The 27,500-nt window shown below is 48.7% G+C and overlaps 1 protein-coding gene across 1 annotated transcript in view; it reads left to right on the forward strand.

Moving 5' to 3' along the window:
* The window catches only part of LOC112230721 (protocadherin-16), a 280,642-nt gene that overhangs the window by 208,614 nt on the left and 44,528 nt on the right, over positions 1–27,500 (forward strand). The window contains 11 exon segments of the mRNA XM_042311192.1: positions 228–691; positions 1,016–1,378; positions 2,634–2,871; positions 3,878–4,065; positions 4,297–4,393; positions 4,687–4,844; positions 10,843–11,090; positions 11,581–11,770; positions 12,034–12,329; positions 13,076–13,191; positions 24,894–25,133. Of these exon segments, the coding sequence (XP_042167126.1) occupies positions 228–691; positions 1,016–1,378; positions 2,634–2,871; positions 3,878–4,065; positions 4,297–4,393; positions 4,687–4,844; positions 10,843–11,090; positions 11,581–11,770; positions 12,034–12,329; positions 13,076–13,191; positions 24,894–25,133 (2,598 nt within the window).

Below are 27,500 nucleotides of genomic sequence, written 5' to 3' on the forward strand. Positions count from 1 at the left end.
CCCTCCCTCCCTCCCTCCCTCCCTCCCTCCCTCCCTCCCTCCCTCCCTCCCTCCCTCCCTCCCTCCCTCCCTCCCTCCCCCTCCCTCCCTCCCTCCCTCCCTCCCTCCCTCCCCCCTCCCCTCCCTCCCTCCCTCCCTCCCTCCCTCCCTCCCTCTCCCCCTCCCTCCCTCCCTCCCTCCCTCCCTCCCTCCCTCCCTCCCCATCTCTCCCTCCATCCCTCTCTCAGGTCCTTCCCAGGACATCTCCTATTCCATCTCATCCGGTGACCCAGATGGTTATTTCACCATGGACTCTACCTCCGGGGCGCTCCGTTCCTCTGTCCCTCTGGACCACGAGGCCTGTCCCAGTCTCGACCTGGAAGTCCTGGCTCGCTACGGCTCGCCGCCCGCCTACGGAACCACACGCGTACGCATCACCATCTCAGACGTCAATGACAACGCTCCCTCCTTCCTTCCCTCCTCCTCCGAATCCCTCCTTCTCCCGGAGGTGACTAAAATGGGAACGGTGGTGTACCGGGTTCAGGCCACTGACAGGGACTCAGGTCCAAACGGTCAGCTGAGTTTTGACCTGGTCTCGATCGGCACGGGGGGCAGTAGCGGTCAAAGGATGTTTGGCGTGGACCGGGGAAGCGGGGAGCTGAAGCTGATTGGTGGACTGAACTACGAAAGTGTTCCGCGCTACGACCTACAGGTTAGGGAGAATTTAAAATCATTTAAAATCTAATTTAGATCAAATAGTAAAATAAACTCCCTAATAAAGTTTTTTTCTTTGAAGAATGTACCAATAGGCCCATCACATGTACTTGTCTATATTAAATTAGATTACTCATTGATCTTCTCTCTCCCTCCTCCTCCTCCCTATCTCCCTCCCTGCCCCCTCCTCCCTCCCTCCCTGCCCCCCTCCTCCTCCCTGCCTCCCTCCCCCTCCTGCCTCCCTGCCCCCCCTCCTCCCTGCTCCCTGCCTCCCTGCCCCCTGCCCCCCCTCCCTCCCTCCCCCTCCCTCCCCTTCTCCCAGGTGGTAGCTAAAGATGGTGGAGCCCCCCAGCTCAGCTCTACCTTCACGTTAGTTGTGCATGTCCAGGCTCAGGATGCGCAGGGCCCCGCTTTCGACACGCTAACGTACCGCGTGGAGCTACAGGAGAACACGCCTCTAAACACACGCGTCCTACAGGTCCGCGCCCTTAACAGAGAGGCTGCTGGGAACGGCGGTGGCTCCTCCTCTTCCTCGGTGTCGTACAGACTGCATCCGGACGGTGACGCGGCAGGGTTCGGGGTCGCCCCAGATAGTGGGTGGTTGTTCGTTCGTAGCTCTCTGGACCGGGAGGCTAAGGACATATATCTACTGACGGTGGTGGCAACCTCTGGACCCGGAGGGCAGGTGAGGAACACAGCAGTTTAGGGCAGACGATCACTCTTATTTTACCTTCATGTGGACTTGTGGTTTACCTTCGGTTGGCAGGGTAGCCTAGTGGTTAGAGTGTAGAGGTGGCAGGGTAGCCTAGTGGTTAGAGTGTTGGACTAGTAACCAGAAGGTTGCAAGTTCAAACCCCGAGCTGACAAGGTACAAATCTGTCGTTCTGCCCCTGAACAAGGCAGTTAACCCACTGTTCCTAGGCCGTCATTGAAAATAAGAATTTGTTCTTAACTGACTTGCCTAGTAAAATAAAGGTAAAATAAATGTGGACTTGTGGTTTACCTTCATGTAGACTTGTGGTTTACCTTCATGTAGACTGGTGGTTTACCTTCATGTAGACTGGTGGTTTATCTTCATGTAGACTGGTGGTTTACCTTCATGTAGACTGGTGGTTTACCTTCATGTAGACTGGTGGTTTACCTTCATGTAGACTGGTGGTTTATCTTCATGTAGACTGGTGGTTTATCTTCATGTAGACTGGTGGTTTATCTTCATGTAGACTGGTGGTTTACCTTCATGTAGACTGGTGGTTTATCTTCTGGTGGTTTATTCATGTAGACTGGTGGTTTACCTTCATGTAGACTGGTGGTTTACCTTCATGTAGACTGGTGGTTTATCTGGTGGTTTATCTTCATGTAGACTGGTGGTTTACCTTCATGTAGACTGGTGGTTTATCTTCATGTAGACTGGTGGTTTACCTTCATGTAGACTGGTGGTTTACCTTCATGTAGACTGGTGGTTTATCTTCATGTAGACTGGTGGTTTATCTTCATGTAGACTGGTGGTTTATCTTCATGTAGACTGGTGGTTTATCTTCATATAGACTGGTGGTTTACCTTCATGTAGACTGGTGGTTTACCTTCATGTAGACTGGTGGTTTACCTTCATGTAGACTGGTGGTTTATCTTCATGTAGACTGGTGGTTTACCTTCATGTAGACTGGTGGTTTATCTTCATGTAGACTGGTGGTTTACCTTCATGTAGACTGGTGGTTTACCTTCATGTAGACTTGTGGTTTACCTTCATGTAGACTGGTGGTTTATCTTCATGTAGACTGGTGGTTTACCTTCATGTAGACTGGTGGTTTACCTTCATGTAGACTGGTGGTTTACCTTCATATAGACTGGTTTAGAGACCTGGTGTACAACACATAGAACACACAGGTTTCGTCTAGCATATCTCTATCTACTGTATGTTAATCGTCCTCCGTTCTGCGCAGGGCGCGGCTGTGGCGGGCAGGACTGGCAGTGCCACGGTGAGGGTCTCTGTGACAGATGAGAACGACAACAGTCCCCGTCTGAGTCAGGAGAGGGTGTTTCTGGCTGTGAGAGAGAACCTTCCGGCGGGCACGGGGTTCGGCCGCGTGTCGGCTACCGACAGAGACGCAGGACTGAATGCCAGACTGACCTTCAGACTCCTGCACACTGACAGACACTTCCAGATCAACTCACACACAGGTGAGGAACGCCACCAAGGGTCTCGGAGGACGAGTGCTGATCTGGGATCTGTCCATATGAATCTAATTCATTTTAATCTTAAAAAAAAGATTAGATCCTAGATCAGCCCTCCTGCTACGAGCTGGACCAAGGACTTACTGAGATTGTTAGTGTACCTGACAGTAGACATGTAGATCAACTCTGTAGATAAACAGTCATTTAAACCTGTCTAATGTGTGTCTATCCTACTCTGTTCCTTTATTTCAACTCTCTTCAACCCTGCCTTGACTCTCCATTCTCCCTCTACCTTTTATTCTCTCTCTCTCTCTCTCTCTCTCTCTCTCTCTCTCTCTCTCTCTCTCTCTCTGTCTCTCTTTCTCCCCCTCTCTTTCTCTCTCTCTCTTCCCTCCCTCTTCGTCTCTCTCTCTCTCTCTCTGTCTCTCTCTCTCTCTCTCTCTCTCTCTCTCTGTCTCTCTCTCTCTCTCTCTCTCTCTCTGTCTCTCTCTCTCTCTCTGTCTCTGTCTCTCTCTCTCTGTCTCTCTCTCTCTCTCTGTCTCTGTCTCTCTGTCTCTCTCTCTCTCTCTCTCTCTGTCTCTCTCTCTCTGTCTCTCTCTCTCTCTGTCTCTCTCTCTCTGTCTCTCTCTCTCTCTCTCTCTCTCTCTGTCTCTCTCTCTCTCTGTCTCTCTTCTCTCTGTCTCTCCTCTCTCTCTCTCTCTCTCTCTCCTTCTCTCCCTCTCTCTCTCTCTCTCTCTTCTCTCTCTCTCTCTCTCTCTCTCTCTCTCTCTCTCTCTCTCTCTCTCTCTCTCTCTTTCTCTCTTTCTCTTCCTTCCTCTCCCTCTCTCTCTCTGTCCCTCCCTCTCTCTCTCTGTCTCTCTCTCTTCCTTCCTTCCTTCCTCCCTCCCTCCCTCTCTCTCTCTCTCTCTCTCTCTCTCTCTCTCGTGTCTCTCTCTTTCTCTCGTTCCCTCCCTCTTCATCTTTCTCTCTCTCCCTCCTCGTCTCTCTCTCTCTCCCTCTTCTCTCTCTCTAGGTGAGATCAGTACTAGGTTATCTCTCGACAGAGAGCAGCAGTCTAGCTACCAGCTGGTGGTTGTGGTACAAGACGGAGGCACGCCCGCTCGCAGCGCTACGGGTACTGCCCACATCACTCTATTGGATGAGAACGACAACGCCCCTGTCTTTAACCACGCCCACCCCGACAGGGAACTGCTAATACAGGTAAGAGAGGGGACATCCAATCCCAAATTGTATCCCTTACACCAGGGTTGGACAAACGTTTTGGCTGGAGGGCAGATGAATAATGCTCTCTCTCTCGCTCTCGCTCTCTCTCTCTATCTGTCTCTCTCTCTCTCTCTCTCTCTCTCTCTCTCTCTCTCTGTCTCTCTCTGTCTCTCTCTCTCTCTCTCTCTCTCTCTCTCTCTCTCTCTCTCTCTCTCTCTCTCTGTGTAGGTGATGGAGGATTCCCAGCCTGGCTCAGTCTTGGGGACAGTAACAGCTAAAGATCCTGATGAGGGAGAGAACGGAACACTCCATTACTCACTGTCAGGTAAGAACTAACACACACCCACACACCCAATTGTCATAGATTGTCAAGATACCTTAATAAAAAATGACTCAAGTAAAAGTGAGTAAAATACTACTTGAGTAAAAGTGTTTTTTGGTTTTAAATATACTTAAGTATCAAAAGTAAAAGTATAAAACATTTAAAAAAAATATTAAGCAAAGCAGACATCATTTACAAACTAAAAGTGTTTCGTGAGTCGGGTGGATTAGAGGTAGTAGCGTGGACCAGGGATGTAACTCTGCAGGAGATCTGTGTCTGGGTTGTCTCCTATCCAGGTTCCAGAGTGGAGTGTTTCACATTGAACCCCACCACAGGAGAACTACGTTGCTCGTCCTCTCTGAGACACGGTGAGAGGGCTGAGTACAACCTGACAGTGTCAGCTTCTGACCACGGCACACCTCCACACACCTCTACCTGTCCCCTACGCATTCAGGTAACGCACACACACACACACACACGCACGCACGCACATACACACACACACACACACACACACACACACACACACACACACACACACACACACACACACACAACACACACACACGATGCAGTATCTCTGCTGGTTCTGTTCTGACCTCCTCTGCTCTCTCTCTCTGCTGGTTCTGTTCTGTCCTCCTCTGCTGCTCTCTCTCTCTGCTAGTTCTGTTCTGACCTCCTCTGCTCTGTCTCTCTGCTTGTTCTGTTCTGTCCTCCTCTGCTCTCTCTCTCTTTCTGCTGGTTCGGTTCTGTCCTCCTCTGCTCTCTCTCTCTGCTGGTTCTGTTCTGTCCTCCTCTGCTCTCTCTCTCTGCTTGTTCTGTTCTGTCCTCCTCTGCTCTCTCTCTCTCTGCTTGTTCTGTTCTGTCCTCCTCTGCTCTGTCTCTCTCTCTCTCTGCTAGTTCTGTTCTGTCCTCCTCTGCTCTCTCTCTCTGCTAGTTCTGTTCTGTCCTCCTCTGCTCTCTCTCTCTGCTAGTTCTGTTCTGTCCTCCTCTGCTCTCTCTCTCTCTGCTAGTTCTGTTCTGTCCTCCTCTGCTCTCTCTCTCTGCTGGTTCTGTTCTGTCCTCCTCTGCTCTCTCTCTCTCTGTTGGTTCTGTTCTGTCCTCCTCTGCTCTCTCTCTCTCTGCTAGTTCTGTTCTGTCCTCCTCTGCTCTCTCTCTCTCTGTTAGTTCTGTTCTGTCCTCCTCTGCTCTCTCTCTCTGCTGGTTCTGTTCTGTCCTCCTCTGCTCTCTCTCTCTGCTTGTTCTGTTCTGTCCTCCTCTGCTCTCTCTCTCTATGTTAGTTCTGTTCTGTCCTCCTCTGCTCTCTATCTCTGCTAGTTCTGTTCTGTCCTCCTCTGCTCTCTCTCTCTCTGCTAGTTCTGTTCTGTCCTCCTCTGCTCTCTATCTCTGTTGGTTCTGTTCTGTCCTCCTCTGCTTCTGTTGGTTCTGTTCTGTCCTCCTCTGCTCTCTCTCTCTGTTGTTCTGTTCTGTCCTCCTCTGCTCTCTCTCTCTGCTAGTTCTGTTCTGTCCTCCTCTGCTCTCTCTCTCTGCTGGTTCTGTTCTGTCCTCCTCTGCTCTCTCTCTCTCTGCTAGTTCTGTTCTGTCCTCCTCTGCTCTCTCTCTCTGCTGGTTCTGTTCTGTCCTCCTCTGCTCTCTCTCTCTCTGCTAGTTCTGTTCTGTCCTCCTCTGCTCTCTATCTCTGTTGGTTCTGTTCTGTCCTCCTCTGCTCTCTCTCTCTCTGTTGGTTCTGTTCTGTCCTCCTCTGCTCTCTCTCCCTGCTGGTTCTGTTCTGTCCTCCTCTGCTCTCTCTCTCTGCTAGTTCTGTTCTGTCCTCCTCTGCTCTCTCTCTCTGCTAGTTCTGTTCTGTCCTCCTCTGCTCTCTCTCTCTCTGTTGGTTCTGTTCTGTCCTCCTCTGCTCTCTCTCTCTGTTAGTTCTGTTCTGTCCTCCTCTGCTCTCTCTCTCTGCTAGTTCTGTTCTGTCCTCCTCTGCTCTCTCTCTCTGCTGGTTCTGTTCTGTCCTCCTCTGCTCTCTCTCTCTCTGCTAGTTCTGTTCTGTCCTCCTCTGCTCTCTCTCTCTGCTGGTTCTGTTCTGTCCTCCTCTGCTCTCTCTCTCTCTGTTGGTTCTGTTCTGTCCTCCTCTGCTCTCTCTGCTGGTTCTGTTCTGTCCTCCTCTGCTCTCTCTGCTGGTTCTGTTCTGTCCTCCTCTGCTCTCTCTGCTGGTTCTGTCCTGTCCTCCTTTGCTCTCTCCTTGTGTTAAACACTTGGGGTCTCATTCACATCATCTGTGTGAGAAGTGTAGAAGTCCAGAGAGTCTGAAATAGAGAGAGAAAAACCGAGAGTTGAATCCTTGCCTGTGAAAAACAGAAAAGTATTTCAATCCCGGGCCATGTTTTCTGCTCCAGAGGTATATGTTGTCACGAAAAGCCAAGGTGAGAAGCCCTGCAGGGCACCTACGGTACAACAACTCTCCTCTCATTAATCTACCTGAGAGTTGTCCTTCTGCGTCAGTCTTTCTGAACTCGCTCAGGCGGATGCTCCTGCCATTGCTCTAGTCCAGCCCTAACACACCTGATTCACCCGATTCACCCGATTCACCTGATTCACCTGATTCACCCGATTCACCTGATTCACCCGATTCACCTGATTCACCCGATTCACCTGATTCACCTGATTCACCTGATTCACCTGATTCACCTGATTCACCCGATTCACCCGATTCACCCGATTCACCCGATTCACCCGATTCACCCGATTCACCTGATTCACCCGATTCACCCGATTCACCTGATTCACCTGATTCACCCGATTCACCCGATTCACCCGATTCACCCGATTCACCTGATTCACCCGATTCACCCGATTCACCCGATTCACCCGATTCACCCGATTCACCCGATTCACCCGATTCACCTGATTCACCTGATTCACCTGATTCACCCGATTCACCCGATTCACCTGATTCACCCGATTCACCCGATTCACCTGATTCACCCTGTTACTAGATATGTGGTTAGGCCTGTCAGGATTAGCAGTACTACTTTGCTCTGCGTGTCTGGCAGTAAGATCACAGGCACACACACACACACACCACACACACACACACCACACACACACCACACACACACCACACACACACACACACACCACACACACACACACACACACACTCAAGACTTGGGGTACTCTGCTCTGTGTGTCTGGCAGTAAGGATCACACACACACCACACACACACACACACACACACTCATGACTCGGGGTGCTCTGCTGTGGTTGTCTAAATGTCCTTTATACCCATCTCTCCCTGTCCCAAACAGCCCTCTATTCCTTAAGGCCCTGGTCAACAGTAGTGGACTATCTAGGGAAGAGGGAGCTGTTTGGGACGTAGTCTAAATCTCTGTTAATTATCATGACTCTTTTCCTCCAGTGGTCTCCAGAAATGTACACGATGCAGACATCAGAGGAAATGGGATTATTATTGCCAGTCAGTTTAAAAAGCTCTGGTGTGTTTTACACACACACACACACGCACACACGCACACACGCACATCACACACACACACGCACGCACGCACACCCCACACACACACACACACACACGCACGTACACCACACACACACACACACGCACGCACGCACGCATACACGCACGCACACCACACACACACACACGCACGCACACGCACACACAGAGACATACACACACACACATCCCCACCACTAGGGTCAACATAGAGCTGACCGATACGTGTTGGCCTGACCGATAGCGTGTTGGCCTGACCGACACACGTGTTGGCCTGACCACACGTGTTGGCCTGACCGATACGTGTTGGCCTGACCACTAGGTGTTGGCCTGACCGATAGCTTGTTGGTCTGACTGATAGCATGTTGGCCTGACCGATAGCGTGTTGGCCTGACCGATAGCGTGTTGGCCTGACCGATAGCGTGTTGGCCTGACCGATAGCGTGTTGGCCTGACCGATAGCGTGTTGGTCTGACCGATAGCATGTTGGCCTGACCGATAGCGTGTTGGCCTGACCGATAGCGTGTTGGCCTGACCGATAGCGTGTTGGCCTGACCGATAGCTTGTTGGCCTGACCGATAGCGTGTTGGCCTGACTGATAGCGTGTTGTCCTGACCGATAGCGTGTTGGCCTGACTGATAGCGTGTTGGCCTGACTGATAGCGTGTTGGCCTGACCGATAGCGTGTGTTGGAGCATGTGTCTGAGAGGGAATGTTCACTTGTTTATTTTTTGTCCTCCCATCATTGTTTTCCCGTCTTGTCCCCTCTCTGCCACGTCCATAACAAACACTTCAGTATTATGCCTGTGTTCCAAACGCCACCCGATTCCCTACAGTATAGGGTGCACTACTTTTGACCAGAGCCCGATGGGACCTGGTCAAAAGTAGTGCACTATATAGGGAATAGTGTGCCATAGGGCTCTGGTCTAAAGTAGTGCACTATATAGGGAATAGGGTGCCATAGGTCTATGGTCTAAAGTAGTGCACTATATAGGGAATAGGGCTCTGGTCTAAAGTAGTGCACTATATAGGGACTAGGGTGCCATATGGCTCTGGTCTAAAGTAGTGCACTATATAGGGTGCCAGTTGGGACACAACTCCGTCTATTGGAAAATCATTGTGTAAGGCTGTTGGGACAAAACATTTTTTACGGTTATAGTCACTGACAGACAACATCTGGACAACTGTCTGTCTGTCTCCTTCGAGTCCCTCTCTGTCACTCTCCCTCCAGACATGGTTTATTTCTTTAGCCGTTCAAACCTGGGGGGACTTGTCGGTCTGAGTATATTCATTTTGACAAGCATAAAGCAGAAGATGAATTGTATTAAAGTGAATGGAGTTAAATGATACAGTGCCAGTCAACAGTTTGGACAAACCTCATTCCAGGGTTTTTCTTCATTCATGTTTTTACTATTTTCTACATTGTAGAATAATCGTGAAGACATCACAACTATGAGATAATACATTTTGAATCATGTAGTAACCAGAAAAGAGTTCAAAACAAATCAAAATATATTTTAGATTCTTCAAAGTAGCCACCCTTTGCCTCGATGACCGCTTTGCACATTCTTGTTATTCTCTCAACCAGCTTCACCTGGAATGCTTTTCCAACAGTCTTGATGGAGTTCCCACATATGTTGAGTACTTGTTGGCTGCTTTTCCTTCACTCTGCGGTCCAACTCATCTCAAACCATCTCAATTGGGTTGAGGTTAGGTGATTGTGGAGGCCAGGTCATCTGATGCAGCACTTCATCACTCTCCTTCTTGGTCAAACAGACCTTACACAGCCTGGAGGTGTGTTGGGTCATTGCCCTGTTGAAAAACAAATGATAGTCCCACTAAGCACAAACTAGATGGGATGACAGTGTCACCAGCAAAGCATCCCCACACCATCACACCTCCTCCTCCATGCTTCACGGTGGGAACCACACATGCGGAGATCATCCGTTCACCTACACTGCGTCTCACAAAGATACGGCGGTTGGAACCGAAAATCTCAAATTTGGACTGAAAACCAAAGGACAGATTTCCACCGGTCTAATGTCCATTGCTCGTGTTTCTTGGCCCAAGCAAGTCTCTTCTTATTGGTGTCCTTTAGTGGTGATTTCTTTGCTGCAATTCGACCAGGAATGCCTGATTCTGTTGATGTTGAGATGTGTCTGTTACTCTGTGAAGCATTTATTTGGGCTGAAATGTCTGAGGCTGGTAACTCATTTTTTTTAAATATACATTTTTAAAATGTAACTAGGCAAGTCAGTTAAGAACACATTCTTATTTACAATGAAAGCCTAGGAACAGTGGGTTTACTGCCTCGTTCAGGGGGCAGATGGACACATTTGTACTTTGTCAGGTCAGGGATTCGATCCAGCAACCTTTCGGTTACTGGCCCAACGCTCTAACCACTAGACTACCTGCCGCCTCTACGCTCAGTTTCATCATAGCGCTTGATGGTTTTTGCGGCTGCATTGACTGACCTTCATGTCTTTAAGATGTCTTTAAGATGGAAAGAAATTCCACATATTAACTTTTTTAACAAGGCACACCTGCTAATTGAAATGCATTCCAGGTGACTACCTCATGAAGCTGGTTGAGAGAATGCCAAGAGTGTGCAAAACTGTCATTGAGGCAAAGGGTGGCTACTTTAAAGAATCTAAAATATATTTTGATTTGTGTAACACTTTTTGGGGGTTACTATTTGATTCCATATGTGTTATTTCATAGTTTTGATGTCTTCACGATTATTACTCTACAATGGAGAAAATAGTAAAAAAAAAAAAAAAAAAACCTTGAACGAGTAGGTGTGTCCAAATGTTTGACTGGTACTTGAGGTACTTTGCCCTGCTTTCACAACCATTTTAAATGTGGTTCCCAGTTGCATTGAATTAAATTGAACTGGATCGAACTGGATCGAACTGGATTGAACTGGATTGAACACACTCTGTCTTCATCTGCAGGTCCTGAGTTCCAGTAAGTCTTCTGCCAAGAACACTCTGTCCATGACTCTCAACTCAGTGGAGGGCGTCGCCCCAGGCTCTGTCATTGGCTCTGTCCGGTCACATGACCAGCGTGACACGCTGTCGTTGGACGGCCAGGTGACGTACGTGGTGGTGGGCGGGACGGACCGGAAGGGGACGTTCATGGTTGACCGGGTTACGGGAGACGTGTACCTGGTCAGAGTACTGGACTATGAGGAAGGGGACAGGTGAACCTGCTAGTTTCATTAAACCTATTATATGGGAGACATCTGGGAGAGGAGATTTCCTTTTTCTATCATTTACTTCTATCTCAACTTGACTTGACTGTCTCTCTCTCTCTCTCTCTCTCTCTCTCTCGCTCCGTCTTGCTTTCTTTCTTTCTTTCTTTCTTTCTTTCTTTCTTTCTCTCTCTCTCTCTGTATCTCTCTCTCTCTGTATCTCTATATCTCTCTCTGTCTCTCTCTCTCTCTGTATCTCTGTCCCTCTCTCTCTGTCTCTCTCTCTCTGTTTCTCTCTCTCTCTGTCTCTCTCTCTCTCTCTGTATCTCTCTCTCTGTATCTCTCTCTGTATCTCTCTCTCTCTCTCTGTCTCTTTCTCTCTGTATCTCTCTGTCTCTGTCTCTCTCTCATTCTCTCTCTGTCTCTCTCTCTGTCTCTCTTATTCTCTCTCTCTCTCTCCCCCTCTCTCTCCCATCCATCCATCTCTCTCTCCTTCCAGGTACACTCTGCATGTGGAGGTATCAGATTTCACGCTGGCGTACCCCAGCAGTCACAGAGTACAGCTGGACATTAATGTCCAAGACAGCAATGACCACGCCCCCCAGTTCACCGAGGACCCCGTTACCATAGTGATACCAGAGAACACCCAGCCGGGAGCCTCCATCTACACCTTCCAGGCTGCTGATAAGGTGGGACAGTAGTAGGTTATATAATAAAATAAAAGATAATAAAATAGTAAAATATAATCAATAATCTGATAAATTGAGAAATGGGGGAGAAGAGATAGCATGTTGGGGTTTCAATATCAGGGCTGGAATTACCTCACTGTAGGAGTTAAAGGTATGATGTCTTTTCAGGTAGTTGGGCTGATAAGATAATGTCTTGTCCCTGAAAACTCATATTTTAGGTGTCAATATGTTAATCGGATGTTCTCACGTCTCTGTTCTTTTAGGACGGCAGTGGTCCCAACAGCGAGCTGCGTTACTCAATCCAGCACCGCTGGCCTGACTCCCTTCACCTCCTGACCCTTGACCCTTCCACTGGGGTCCTGACCTTGGGTCAGAAGTTAGATCACGAGACCACGTCCTCCCTCTACCTGGTTGTCAGAGCGACCGACCAGGCGGAGGACGTGTCCACGCGGCGCTGGGGGTCGTTGACGGCCCGGGTGTTTGTGACGGATGAGAATGACAACGTTCCCGTGTTCAGCTCGTCCTCCGCCGTCAGTGTTATGGAGGACCAGCCGGTCGGGTGAGCAACACATTCACTAGGAGGCATATCTCATTCAAATGATTTAAAACACAACATTATAGGGGAGAATTTACCCCTATATTGTAAGAAGTTGGCTGTCCATAGTCTAGTCCAGATACCGTGTATGCATCTGTAGACCTTATCAAGAGGAGACATTAGAAAAAATCTGTAGACCTTGTCAAGAGGAGACATGAGGAGACCTTGTCAAGAGGAGACATGAGGAGACCTTGTCAAGAGGAGACATGAGGAGAACTCTGTAGACCTTGTCAAGAGGAGACATGAGGAGACCTTGTCAAGAGGAGACATGAGGAGACCTTGTCAAGAGGAGACATGAGGAGAACTTTGTAGACCTTATCAAGAGGAGACATTAGGAAAAATCTGTAGACCTTGTGAAGAGGAGAACTCTGTAGACCTTGTCAAGAGGAGAAACCTGTAGACTTGTCAAAAGGAGAACTCTGTAGACCTTGTGAAGAGGAGAACTCTGTAGACCTTGTCAAGAGGAGAACTCTGTAGACCTTGTCAAGAGGAGAACTCTGTAGACCTTGTCAAGAGGAGAAACCTGTAGACCTTGTCAAGAGGAGAAACCTGTAGACCTTGTCAAGAGGAGAAACCTGTAGACCTTGTCAAGAGGAGACATGGTTGAGGCCTGAATCACAAATTAAAGTAAAAGATTGATGCTAAGAACCTAGCTGGACATTTAAGGTCCAGGTCCTGACTATCTGCTGTGTGTTTCTGTGTATTGTCAGGTTCGTGGTTGTGTATGTAATGGCTCGTGACGAGGATGAGGGAGAGAACGGACGAGTGTCCTACAGCATCCAATTAGGGAACGGCGCTGGACGCTTCAGCCTCAACCCCAACACCGGTAAGACTTCTGACCCTTAACCCCTGGCCTCTGACACAAGTAAGATCCTAACACTACTGAGACTTCCAACACAGACTCAACCCTACAGATGGAGGATCTTAATTTGATCACTCTTTTGTTCCTGAGGCGCAGGAAAGGCATGAATTCACTGAAAGTTCAAACTCACACGGTTATATTAACAGTATTCCACATTCCTCATTTTGACCAGCTAATAGCCTAACCACATATCAAACAATGGACTAAATGTTCAAATCCAGTTGCAGCGGGATTAATTTTACTCCGTCAATACAGGTCAAATTAAGATCCTACACCTGTAATTCTCCCTAACCCTGCGACCTCTGTCTCAGACCATAGCACAGGGAGAATCATATTCAGTGCCTTCGGAAAGTGTTCAGACCCCTTCACTTTTTCCAAATTTTTTTACGTTTACAGCCTAGTTCTAAAATTGATTAAATAAAATTAATTCCTCAGCAATCTGCACACAAATACCCCATAATGACAAAGCAAAAACTGTTATTTTGAAATTCTTACAAATGTATTAAAAATAAAAAACAGAAATACATTTTTAAAATAAGTATTCAGACCCTTTGCTATGAGACTCTAAATTGAGCTCAGGTGCATCCTGTTTCCATTGATCATTCTTGAGATGTTTCTACAACTTGATTGGAGTCCACCTGTGGTAAATTAAATGGATTGGACATGATTTGGAAAGGCACACACCTGTCTATATAACGTCCCACAGTTGACAGTGCATGTCAGAGAAAAAACCAAGCCATGAGGTCGAAGGAATTGTTGAGGCACGCCTGCTAAATGAAATAAGTTCCAGGCGTCACGTCTGGTTGAAACCTGGCACCATCCCTACGGTGAAGCATGGTGGTGGCAGCATCATGCTGTGGGGATGTTTTTCAGCGGCAGGGACTAGGAGACTAGTCAGGATCGAGGGAAAGATGAACGGAGCAAAGTACAGAGAGATCCTTGATGAAAACCTGCTCCAGAGCGCTCAGGACCTTAGACTGGGGTGAAGGTTCACCTTCCAATAGGACAACGACCCTAAGCACACAGCCAAGACAATGCCGGAGTGGCTTCAGTACAAGTCTCTGAATGTCCTTGAGTGGCCCAGCCAGAGCCCGGACTTGAACCCGATCTAAATTCTCTTTTAGAGACCTGAAAATAGCTGTGTAGCAACGCTCCCCATCCTACCTGACAGAGCTTGAGGTTCTGCAGAGAAGAATGGGAGAAACTCCCTAAATACAGGTGTGCCAAGCTTGTAGCGTCATACCCAAGACTCAAGGCTGTAATTGCTGCCAAAGGTGCTTCAACAAAGTACTGAGTAAATTGTCTGACTACTTATGTAAAATGTGCTATTTAAGTTTTTTTTTAAAAAGTTTTTTTTAAATTAGCAAACATTTATAAAAACTGTTTTTGCTTCGTCATTATGGGGTATTGTGATGTCATTATGGGGTATTGTGATGTCATTATAGGGTATTGTGATGTCATTATGGGGTATTGTGATGTCATTATGGGGTATTGTGATGTCATTATGGGGTATTGTGATGTCATTATGGGGTATTGTGATGTCATTATGGGGTATTGTGATGTCATTATAGGGTATTGTGATGTCATTATGGGGTATTGTGATGTCATTATGGGGTATTGTGTTGTCATTATGGGGTATTGTGATGTCATTATAGGGTATTGTGATGTCATTATTGGGTATTGTGATATCATTATAGGGTATTGTGTGTAGATTGATGAGGGGAAAAAAACGATTTTAATCCATTTTAGAACTAGGCTGCAACATAACAACATGTGGACAAAGTCAAGGGGTCTGAATACTTTCTGAAGGCATATATGTATATTTATTTACAAGCAGGGTAGAGATTTCAACGTTTTACAGTCTTTACAGTCTTTAGAGACGCCCTACAGTACAAGTGATGTTTCACTAGTATAGTATTATTCTGCAGTTGGTCCCTTATTGATTTAACACATTGGAGTCTTTATCATGTAGGCTTATTCTATAGAGTTACATCATTGACCTTAATCATTATCCCTACCATAGGAGCTTGAACTACCACAAGTTTCCATGGATCCATTACAAGCCATTACATCCCACTCCTGAAGCAGGCCTGGGTTTAAATACTATTTGAAATCTTTCCGATACTTTCAGCATGTTTTTCTTCTTGTCTTCCTGGATGGGCGGGTCTTGTAGCCAGTGTCACTGTTCTATTGGTTCCATTGCGCCAGTCAAACTCAATCCAGCTCAGATAGAGTATTATAAATCATTTCTAATAGTATTTCAGCCACAGGTGATTGGTGGCACCTTTTAATTGGGGAGGATGGTCTCGTGGTAATGGCTGGAGCAGTATCAGTATCAAATACATCAAACACTTTGATTTCTATCACGTTTTAAGGTATAACCCAGGTGCAGACAGTGTTTGAAGAAACTAAAGTTTATTCCTTAAACAGGGACAGGTAAACCCACAGGTCAGGGTCAGAGTCAGGCAGGGGTCAGGGTCAGGCAGAGGTCGGTAATCCAGAGTAGTGGGGCAAAGGTACAGGACTGCAGGCAGGCTCAGGGTCAGGGTCAGGCAGAATGGTAAACACCCGGAAAACTAGAGAACAAGCCGAGGGGAAAAACGCTGGTAGGCTAGACGAAACATAAACGAACTGACAACAGACAAACAGAGAACACAGGTATAAATACACGGGGGATAATGAGAAAGATGGGTGACAACTGGAGAGGGAGGGGGGTGGAGACAAGCACAAAGACAGCTGAAACAGAACAGGGTTCTATGCGTTTGATGATATTCCATTGGCTCCAGTCCAGACATTTTTTCATGAGCCGTCCTCCACTCAACAGCCTCCTGTGATTTCAACCAAGATGTGCTCCTGAGTTGTGTCTACAGAGCCTCTGGCTGTTAAAACATTCCTTAACCCCTCAGCTCATTCAACAGAGCAATATTTTAAGAGTGTTGGGCACAGTAAATGAAAGGTTCGCTGGTTTGAATCCCCAAGCCGACTATGTGAGAAAAAAATCGGTCGATGTGCCCTTGAGCAAGGCACATTAACCGTAATTTCTGTGTACTCTTGAGTTCCAAATGGCCCATAGGGCTCTGGTCTAAAGTAGTGCACTACATAGGGAATAGGTTGCCATAGAACTCTGGTCTAAAGTAGTGCACTATATAGGGCTCTGGTCTAAAGTAGTGCACTATATAGGGAATAGGGTGCCATAGGGCTCTGGTCTAAAGTAGTGCACTATATAGGGAATAGGGTGCCATAGGGCTCTGGTCTAAAGTAGTGTACTATATAGGGAATAGGGTGCCATAGGGCTCTGGTCTAAAGTAGTGTACTATATAGGGAATAGGGTACCATAGGGCTCTGGTCTAAAGTAGTGCACTATATAGGGAATAGGGTGCCATAGGACTCTGGTCTAAAGTAGTCCACTATATAGAGAATAGGGTGCCATAGGGCTCTGGTCTAAAGTAGTGCACTATATAGGGGATAGGGTGGCATAGGGCTATGGTCTAAAGTAGTGCACTATATAGGGGATAGGGTGCCATAGGGCTCTGGTCTAACGTAGTGCACTATATAGGGGATAGGGTGCCATAGAGCTCTGGTCTAAAGCAGTGCACTATATAGGGAATAGGGTGCCATAGAGCTCTGGTCTAACGTAGTGCACTATATAGGGGATAGGGTGCCATAGAGCTCTGGTCTAAAGCAGTGCACTATATAGGGAATAGGGTGCCATAGAGCTCTGGTCTAAAGCAGTGCACTATATAGGGAATAGGGTGCCATAGAGCTCTGGTCTAACGTAGTGCACTATATAGGGGATAGGGTGCCATAGGGCTCTGGTCTAAAGTAGTGCACTATATAGGGAATAGGGTGCCATAGAGCTCTGGTCTAAAGCAGTGCACTATATAGGGAATAGGGTGCCATAGAGCTCTGGTCTAACGTAGTGCACTATATAGGGGATAGGGTGCCATAGAGCTCTGGTCTAAAGTAGTGCACTATATAGGGGATAGGGTGCCATTTGAGATGCATGTTAATTCTTTGGTTTTCCTCTAATGACAGATGTGTTCATGGGAACCTGGTTGTATTATAGAGAAGCAGAGGAAACCCTTTGATATGTTATATATGTATATAGGAACATGTCCTTTCTCAATCATCAGCAATGGGTGATATAATGGAGGCCTCTGTGTGTGATACACTACACACACACACACACACACACACACACACACACACACACACACACACACACACACACACACACACACACACACTACACAGACACACACACACTACACAGACACACTACACACACACACTACACTACACACACACACACACACACACACACACACACACACTACACACACTACACACACACACACACACACACACACACACACACACACACACACACACACACACACACACACACTACACACACACACTACACACACACACACACACACACACACACACACACACACACACACACACACACACACACACACACACACACACACACACACACACACACACACACACATCCCACGCTGCTTGGAATTAACAGAGGGGTAGTCTACAGTACAGAGGGGTAGTCTACAGTACAGAGGGGTAGTCTACAGTACAGAGGGGTAGTCTGTAATGGCGGTTCCAGATGAGCTTAGTTTCTTTAAGCCGTTACTTTCGAGAGGAGAGGCTGCTGAATAACCTACTATTAATGTTTAACTTCTGGTTTCAGTCACTCCTCATCTTGTATTATAGATGGGGGGGGGTCACTCAGGCTTTATAGGGGGAGTAGGAGACAAGCTAATGATGGAGAGAATGAAAGATATGGAGAGAAGGAACGATATGGAGAGAAGGAACGATATGGAGAGAAGGAAAGAGGTGGAGAGAAGGAGAGAGGGGAAGTACAAAAAGCTTTGTCAAGATAGTCCATCCACCTGACAGGTGTGGCATATCAAGAAGCTGATTAAACAGCATGATCATTACACAGATGCACCTTGTGCTGGGGACAATAAAAGGCCACTCTAAAACAAGCAGTTTTGTCACACAACACAATGTAACAGATGTTACAAGTTTTGAGGGAGCGTGCAATTGGCATGTTGACTGCAGGAATTTCCATCTGAGCAATTGCTAGAAAATCGAATGTTCATTTCTTTACAATAAGCCGCCTCCAACATCGTTTCAGAGAATTTGGCAGTACGTCCAAAGAGGAGTATTTCTGTCTGTCATAAAGCCCTTCTATGGGGAAAAACTCATTTTGATTGGCTGGATCTGGCTCCCCAGTGGTCGGAGCTCGCTCCAAAGTGGGTGGGCCTATGCCCTCCCAGGCCGACCAATGGCTGTGCCCCTGCCCAGTCATGTGAAATTGATAGAGGGGTGTGTGTGTTGGGATGGTGGTAAGGGTGTGTGTGTTGGGGTGGTGGTAGGGGTGTGTGTTGGCGTGGTGGTAGGGTGTGTGTGTTGGGGTGGTGGTAGGGGTGTTGGGGTGGTGGTAGGGGTGTGTGTGGTGGGGTGGTGGTAGGGGTGTGTGTGTTGGGGTGGTGGTAGGGGTGTGTGTGTTGGGGTGGTGGTAGGGGTGTGTGTGTTGGGATGGTGGTAGGGGTGTGTGTGTTGGGTTGGTGGTAGGGGTGTGTGTGTTGGGGGTGTGTGTGTTGGGGTGGTGGTAGGCGTGTGTTGGGGTGGTGTTAGGGGTGTGTGTGTTGGGATGGTGGTAGGGGTGTGTGTGTTGGGATGGTGGTAGGGGTGTGTGTGTTGGGGTGGTGGTAGGGGTGTGTGTGTTGGGATGGTGGTAGGGGTGGTGGTAGGGGTGTGTGTGTTGGGGTGTGTGTGTTGGGGTGTGTGTGTTGGGGTGGTGGTAGGGGTGTGTGTGTTGGGATGGTGGTAGGGTGTGTGTGTTGGGGTGGTGGTAGGGGTGTGTGTTGGGGTGTGTGTGTTGGGGTGTGTGTGTCGGGGTGGTGGTAGGGGTGTGTGTGTTGGGGTGGTGGTAGGGGTGTGTGTGTTGGGGTGTGTGTGTTGGGGTGGTGGTAGGGGTGTGTGTGGTGGGGTGGTGGTAGGGGTGTGTGTGTTGGGGTGGTAGTAGGGGTGTGTGTGTTGGGGTGGTGGTAGGGGTGTGTGTGTTGGGGTGGTGGTAGGGGTGTGTGTGTTGGGGTGGTGGTAGGGGTGTGTGTTGGGGTGGTGGTAGGGGTGTGTGTGTTGGGGTGGTAGTAGGGGTGTGTGTTGGGGTGGTGGTAGGGGTGTTGGGGTGGTGGTAGGGGTGTGTGTTGGGGTGGTGGTTGGGGTGTGTGTGTTGGGATGGTGGTAGGGGTGTGTGTGTTGGGATGGTGGTAGGGGTGTGTGTGTGTTGGGGTGGTGGTAGGGGTGTGTGTGTTGGGGTGGTGGTAGGGGTGTGTGTGTTGGGGTGGTGGTAGGGGTCGTGGTAGGGGTGTGTGTGTTGGGGTGGTGGTAGGGGTGGTGGTAGGGGTGGTGGTAGGGGTGTGTGTTGGGGTGGTGGTAGGGGTGGTGGTAGGGGTGTGTGTTGGGGTGGTGGTAGGTGTGGTGGTAGGGGTGTGTGTTGGGATGGTGGTAGGGGTCGTGGTAGGGGTGTGTGTTGGGGTGGTGGTAGGGGTGTGTGTGTTGGGTGGGTGGTAGGGGTGTGTGAGTTGGGGTGGTGGTAGGGGTGGTGGTAGGGGTGGTGGTAGGGGTGTGTGTTGGGGTGGTGGTAGGGGTGTGTGTGTTGGGGTGGTGGTAGGGGTGTGTGTTGGGGTGGTGGTAGGGGTGTGTGTGTTGGGGTGGTGGTAGGGGTTTGTGTGTTGGGGTGGTGGTAGGGGTGTGTGTTGGGGTGTGTGTGTTGGGGTGGTGGTAGGGGTGTGTGTGTTGGGGTGGTGGTTGGGGTGTGTGTGTTGGGATGGTGGTAGGGGTGTGTGTTGGGGTGTGTGTGTTGGGGTGGTGGTAGGGGTGTGTGTGTTGGGGTGGTGGTAGGGGTGTGTGTGTTGGGGTGGTGGTAGGGGTGTGTGTGTTGGGGTGGTGGTAGGGGTGTGTGTGTTGGGGTGGTGGTAGGGGTTTGTGTGTTGGGGTGGTGGTAGGGGTGTGTGTTGGGGTGTGTGTGTGTGTTGGGGTGGTGGTAGGGGTGTGTGTGTTGGGGTGGTAGTAGGGGTGTGTGTGTTGGGGTGGTGGTAGGGGTGTGTGTGTTGGGGTGGTGGTAGGGGTGTGTGTGTTGGGGTGGTGGTAGGGGTGTGTGTTGGGGTGGTGGTAGGGGTGCATGTGTTGGGGTGGTAGTAGGGGTGTGTGTGTTGGGGTGGTGGTAGGGGTGTGTGTGTTGGGGTGGTGGTAGGGGTGTGTGTTGGGGTGGTGGTAGGGGTGTGTGTGGGGTGGTGGTAGGGTGGTGGTAGGGGTGGTGGTAGGGGTGTGTGTTGGGGTGGTGGTAGGGGTGTGTGTGTTGGGGTGGTGGTAGGGGTGTGTGTTGGGGTGGTGGTAGGGGTGTGTGTTGGGGTGGTGGTAGGGGTGTGTGTTGGGGTGGTGGTAGGGGTGTGTGTGTGGGGGTGGTGGTTGGGGTGTGTGGGTTGGGGTGGTGGTAGGGGTGTGTGTGTTGGGGTGGTGGTTGGGGTATGTGTGTTGGGGTGTGTGTTGGGGTGGTGGTAGGGGTGGTGGTAGGAGTGTGTGTTGGGGTGGTGGTAGGGGTGTGTGTGTTGGGATGGTGGTAGGGTGTGTGTGTTGGGGTGGTGGTAGGGGTGTGTGTGTTGGGGTGGTGGTAGGGGTGTGTGTGTTGGGATGGTGGTAGGGGTGTGTGTGTTGGGATGGTGGTAGGGTGTGTGTGTTGGGGTGGTGGTAGGGGTGTGTGTGTTGGGATGGTGGTAGGGGTGTGTGTGTTGGGATGGTTTTAGGGGTGTGTGTTGGGGTGGTGGTAGGGGGTCGCGGTAGGGGTGTGTGTGTGTGTTGGGGTGGTGGTAGGGGTGGTGGTAGGGGTGTGTGTTGGGGTGGTGGTAGGGGTGGTGGTAGGGGTGTGTGTTGGGGTGGTGGTAGGGGTAGTGGTAGGGGTGTGTGTTGGGGTTGTGGTAGGGATGTGTGTGTTGGGGTGGTGGTAGGGGTTTGTGTGTTGGGGTGGTGGTAGGGGTGGTGGTAGGGGTGTGTGTTGGGGTGGTGGTAGGGGTAGTGGTAGGGGTGTGTGTTGGGGTGGTGTTAGGGGTGTGTGTTGGGATGGTGGTAGGGGTCGTGGTAGGGGTGTGTGTTGGGGTGGTGGTAGGGGTGTGTGTGTTGGGGTGGTGGTAGGGGTGTGTGTTGGGGTGGTGGTAGGGGTGTGTGTTGGGGTGGTGGTAGGGGTGTGGTAGGGGTGTGTGTGTTGGCGTGGTGGTAGGGGTGGTGGTAGGGTGGTGGTAGGGGTGTGTGTTGGGGTGGTGGTAGGGGTGTTGTTGGGGTGGTGGTAGGGGTGTGTGTTGGGGTGGTGGTAGGGGTGTGTGTTGGGGTGTGTGTGTTGGGGTGGTGTTAGGGGTGTGTGTTGGGATGGTGGTAGGGCTCGTGGTAGGGGTGTGTGTTGGGGTGGTGGTAGGGGTGTGTGTGTTGGGGTGGTGGTAGGGGTGTTTGTTGGGGTGGTGGTAGGGGTGTTTGTTGGGGGTGGTGGTAGGGATGTGTGTGTTGGGGTGGTGGTAGGGGTGTTTGTTGGGGTGGTGGTAGGGGTGTGTGTGTTGGGGTGGTGGTAGGGGTGTTTGTTGGGGTGGTGGTAGGGGTGTGTGTGTTGGGGTGGTGGTAGGGGTGTTTGTTGGGGTGGTGGTTGGGGTGTGTGTGTTGGGGTGGTGGTAGGGGTGTGTGTGTTGGGGTGGTGGTAGGGGTGTTTGTTGGGGTGGTGGTAGGGGTGTGTGTTGGGGTGGTGGTAGGGGTGTGTGTTGGGGTGGTGGTAGGGGTGTGTGTGTTGGGGTGGTGGTAGGGGTGTGTGTGTTGGGGTGGTGGTAGGGGTGTGTGTGTGGTGGGGGGTGGTGGTAGGGTGGTAGGGGTGTGTTGTTGGGGTGGTGGTAGGGGTGTGGTGTGTTGGGGTGGGTGGTAGGGGTGTGTGTTGGGGTGGTGGTGGTGGTGGGGTGGTGGTTGGGGTGGTGGTGGGGTGTGTGTTGGGGTGGTGGTAGGGGTGTGTGTGTTGGGGTGGTGGTAGGGGTGTGTGTGTTGGGGTGGTGGTAGGGTGTGTGTGTTGGGGTGGTGGTAGGGGTGTGTGTTGGGGTGGTGGTAGGGGTGTGTGTGTTGGGGTGGTGGTAGGGGTGTGTGTGTTGGGGTGGTGGTAGGGGTTTGTGTTGGGGTGGTGGTAGGGGTGTGTGTGTTGGGGTGGTGGTAGGGGTGTGTGTGTTGGGGTGGTGGTAGGGGTGTGTGTTGGGGTGGTGGTAGGGGTGTGTGTGTTGGGGTGGTGGTAGGGGTGTTTGTGTTGGGGTGGTGGTAGGGGTGTGTGTGTTGGGGTGGTGGTAGGGGTGTTTGTTGGGGTGGTGGTAGGGGTGTGTGTCTTATCCCATGTTCAACAGAACATGACTGTCACTCAAACACACACAAACACACAAATACACACACAAACACACACACAAACACACATAAACACACACACAAACTGTGATCCAAGACATCTTCACTCCTTTATTGCATGAACAAGGACAGTAACGGGTCTGATATCCTGTCTGATATCCAGTCTGATATCCTGTCTGATATCCTGTCTGATATCCTGTCTGATATTCTGTCTGATATTCTGTCTGATATTCTGTCTGATAGCCTGTCTGATCTACTGTCTGATATTCTGTCTGATATCCTGTCTGATGTTCTGTCTGATATCCTGTCTGATATCCTGTCTGATATCCTGTCTGATATCGTGTCTGATATCCTGTCGATAGGGTGTCTGATATCCTGTCTGATAGCCTGTCTGATATCGTGTCTGATATCCTGTCGATAGGGTGTCTGATATCCTGTCTGATAGCCTGTCTGATAGCCTGTCTGATATCCTGTCTGATATACTGTCTCATATTCTGTCTGATAGCCTGTCTGATATCCTGTCTGATATACTGTCTCATATTCTGTCTGATAGCCTGTCTGATATCCTGTCTGATATACTGTCTCATATTCTGTCTGATATCCTGTCTGATATCCTGTCTGATATTCTGTCTGATAGCCTGTCTGATATCCTGTCTGATATACTGTCTCATATTCTGTCTGATATCCTGTCTGATATCCTGTCTGATATCCTGTCTGATATTCTGTCTGATATCCTGTCTGATATCCTGTCTGATATCGTGTCTGATATCCTGTCGATAGGGTGTCTGATATCCTGTCTGATAGCCTGTCTGATAGCCTGTCTGATATCCTGTCTGATATACTGTCTCATATTCTGTCTGATAGCCTGTCTGATATCCTGTCTGATATACTGTCTCATATTCTGTCTGATATCCTGTCTGATATCCTGTCTGATATCCTGTCTGATATCCTGTCTGATATCCTGTCTGATATACTGTCTCATATTCTGTCTGATATCCTGTCTGATATCCTGTCTGATATCCTGTCTGATATTCTGTCTGATATCCTGTCTGATATCCTGTCTGATATTCTGTCGATAGGCTGTCTGATATCCTGTCTGATAGCTTGTCTGATAGTGTATGTTATCCTGTCTGACATCCTGTCTAATGTGCTTTCGTTATTTTAATAAGTTGCTATATTTTGTCACAGAGCTGCTCCAGTATGCTTTCACAGGGCTGCTCCAGTATGCTTTCACAGGGCTGCTCCAGTATGCTTTCACAGGGCTGCTCCAGTATGCTTTCACAGGGCTGCTCCAGTATGCTTTCACAGGGCTGCTCCAGTATGCTTTCACAGGGCTGCTCCAGTATTTACTCAAGTAAAAGTTAAGTTAGCTAGCAAGCTAACCTGCCAAGAGAGGCACGTTGAGTTGGCTAGCTAACGTTAGCTATGTTTACCTTCTCTTGTTTCAGTAGAAAGCAGAGAGCATGTCCTGGTGATTGTGTTAGTGTTGTAAAGTAAAGAGCTTTATGAGAACAGCATGTTGGAAACTCTAGTCAATCCTTCATGAGAAAAGCAGTTTTGAAACACTGCAGTTAGTCTGCTTTACTACACAGATGGGGAGAGAGAGAGAGGAGAGAGCGAAGAGAGACAGGGAGAAGAGAGAGACAGAGAGGGGAGAGAAAGGAGAGAAAGAGAGAGACAGAGAGGGGAGAGGAGAGAGAGACAGAGAGAGAGAGAGGGAGAGAGATAGAGAGAGAGTGAGGGAGGGAGAAGAGAGAGACAGATAGGGGAGAGGGGAGAGAAGAGAGAGGGGGGAGAGGGAGAGAGAGAGGGGGAGGGAGAGGGGAGAGGAGAGAGAGAGGGGGAGAGGGAGAGAGAGAGAGGGGGAGAGTAGAGAGTAAGTAGAGAGAGTATTCTTTTTTCTGATCTATCTTGGCTGTCTGTCATTCTTAGTAGGCTATCAGTGTATGTGAATCAGGAAGACATTGGAGAATAAAGGTTTTCTTATTAAAAGGAGTAGTTTTGTCTATCAATCATTTTTTAGGGCTGATCCACCTTGTACACTTTTTTTGGTACATTATTGTCTCTCAACTGCAGTAAAAACTTGCCTTTTCCAGGTCTGAAAAATATGATATTTCCTTACCAATAGTTTACATATTTAAATGGGCTGGACACATGGTTCTATCTAGTCAACCAATTGATGTTTTCATCATCTCCTCTCCTCCCATTTCCTCCAGGCTCTCTGTCCATTCTGAAGGCTCTAGATCGTGAGGACCAGGAAGTGTTTAACCTGACCATCATAGCTGAGGATCATGGGATGCCCCAGCTGTCCACCAGTCAGGTTCTGTCTGTCCACGTGATTGATGTGAACGATGAGCCGCCGTTGTTCCAGTGGGAAGAGCTAGAGGCGGAGGTCAGAGAGAACCAGGAAGCGGGAACCACGGTGATCACCGTCACGGCAACGGACAGAGACCAAGGTGAGACAAAAGCGGAATGCACGCACAGGGATGTTCATGCAGGTACACAAACACTCTTATGTCTTGGAGGGTCTGTCCGAACAAAACGACACACACTATCTTCAAATCCAAACTGGTTAGATTGTTAATAAATAATCCCTTTCTTGAATGTCAATTGCCTTTTAAGACTGGCTAAATATTTCATTTAAAAAAAGTGGATCTGACAGCGTTTTAAAATTACTTGAAACAAACAGACAATGGTAATATCAGTCAAAAATATAAAATTCCCAGTTTATGCTTCAAAATAAACTTTATATGAGGTTTTTAAAAAAGTTTTTTTTTTTTACTCAAAATTCCCTGACGTACAGTAAGGAATTGTTGTCAGAACAGATGGATGCAGTTCAATGCATGATTCATATAATTCACCAATAAAGTTCTTTGGTAGTCCAACAAATGTTGCTATCAGGTTGTAAATCACAGCTGGCCTGTTACATTGTTTTCTGCCTCCAATCGGGATGCTCTGTTTTCGTTTTAATGTGCTGGACAAAAACGGACGACTGTAACTAAGGCTTATAGTATTCTGTGTACTGTGTTCTGCTATAGTATACTTTACTGTGTTCTGCTATAGTATACTGTACTGTGCTCTACTGGGTAGCCAAGTGGTTAGAGCGTTGTACTAGTAACCGCAAGGTTGCAAGTTCAAACCCCCGAGCTGACAAGGTACAAATCTGTCGTTCTGCCCTAGAACAGGCAGTTAACCCACTGTTCCTAGATCAGTTAACCCACTGTTCCTAGATCAGTTAACCCACTGTTCCTAGACCAGTTAACCCACTGTTCCTAGATCAGTTAACCCACTGTTCCTAGACCAGTTAACCCACTGTTCCTAGACCAGTTAACCCACTGTTCCTAGATCAGTTAACCCACTGTTCCTAGACCAGTTAACCCACTGTTCCTAGACCAGTTAACCCACTGTTCCTAGATCAGTTAACCCACAGTTCCTAGGCCATCATTGAAAATAAGAATTTGTTCTTAACTGACTTCCCTAGTTAAATTTAAAAAAAGGCTGGGAATGTCAACACAATCAAACTAGCCAGGGGCAATGATCACACGTCATGTAGCTAATAGACTAAACGCACATGTCAAACACAAGGGGCCGAATAGGACACACAAAGGAGTATAAATGAGTCAACTTTAGAGTCATCTACTTTATTAAATTACGGCCTGACGCATCAGTGAATTCAACTTCAATTGCGTTGTTTTTGTGCATCCCGTTGATAGCGGAGGGAAAGTGTACAGACACGCGCCACGGTCCTACCTCGGCTACTAAAATGTTGCAGTCTGACTTCCTGTTTTTAAAGCTTGACAAATGAATAAAAAAGTAAATCTGCAACAAAACACCATGAAAAGGAGAAGCATGTATATGTGGGCCAGCAACATTAGAGCAGTAGCCTAGTGACACGTTCTGACCTTAGTTCCTTTATGATGTCTTTGTTTTAGTATGGTCAGGGCGTGAGTTGGGTGGGAAGTCTATGTTCCTTTTTCTATGATTTGAGATTTCTGTGTTTGGCCTGGTATGGTTCTCAATCAGAGGCAGCTGTCATTCGTTGTCCCTGATTGAGAACCATACTTAGGTAGCCTGGTTTCACTTTTGAGTTGTGGGTGATTGTTTCCTGTGTCTGTACCATATGGGACTGTTTTGATTTTTCGTTTGTTCATTCACATTGTTATTTTGTATTTTTTAGAGTGTTCAGTTTTATACACTGCTCAAAAAAATAAAGGGAACACTTAAACAACACAATGTAACTCCAAGTCAATCACACCTCTGTGATATCAAACTGTCCACTTAGGAAGCAACACTGATTGACAATAAATGTCACATGCTGTTGTGCAAATGGAATAGACAACAGGTGGAAATTATAGCCAATTAGCAAGACACCCCCAATAAAGGAGTGGTTCTGCAGGTGGTGACCACAGACCACTTCTCAGTTCCTATGCTTCCTGGCTGATGTTTTGGTGACTTTTGAATGCTGGCGGTGCTTTCACTCTAGTGGTAGCATGAGACGGAGTCTACAACCCACACAAGTGGCTCAGGTAGTGCAGCTCATCCAGGATGGCACATCAATGCGAGCTGTGGCAAGAAGGTTTGCTGTGTCTGTCAGCGTAGTGTCCAGAGCATGGAGGCGCTACCAGGGGACAGGCCAGTACATCAGGAGACATGGAGGAGGCCGTAGGAGGGCAACAACCCAGCAGCAGGACCTCTACCTCCGCCTTTGTGCAAGGAGGAGCAGGAGGAGCACTGCCAGAGCCCTGCAAAATGACCTCCAGCAGGCCACAAATGTGCATGTGTCTGCTCAAATGGTCAGAAAAAGACTCCATGAGGGTGGTATG

The sequence above is a fragment of the Oncorhynchus tshawytscha genome, linkage group LG33, assembly GCF_018296145.1.
Source record: "Oncorhynchus tshawytscha isolate Ot180627B linkage group LG33, Otsh_v2.0, whole genome shotgun sequence".
Classification (NCBI taxonomy): Eukaryota; Metazoa; Chordata; class Actinopteri; order Salmoniformes; family Salmonidae; genus Oncorhynchus; species Oncorhynchus tshawytscha.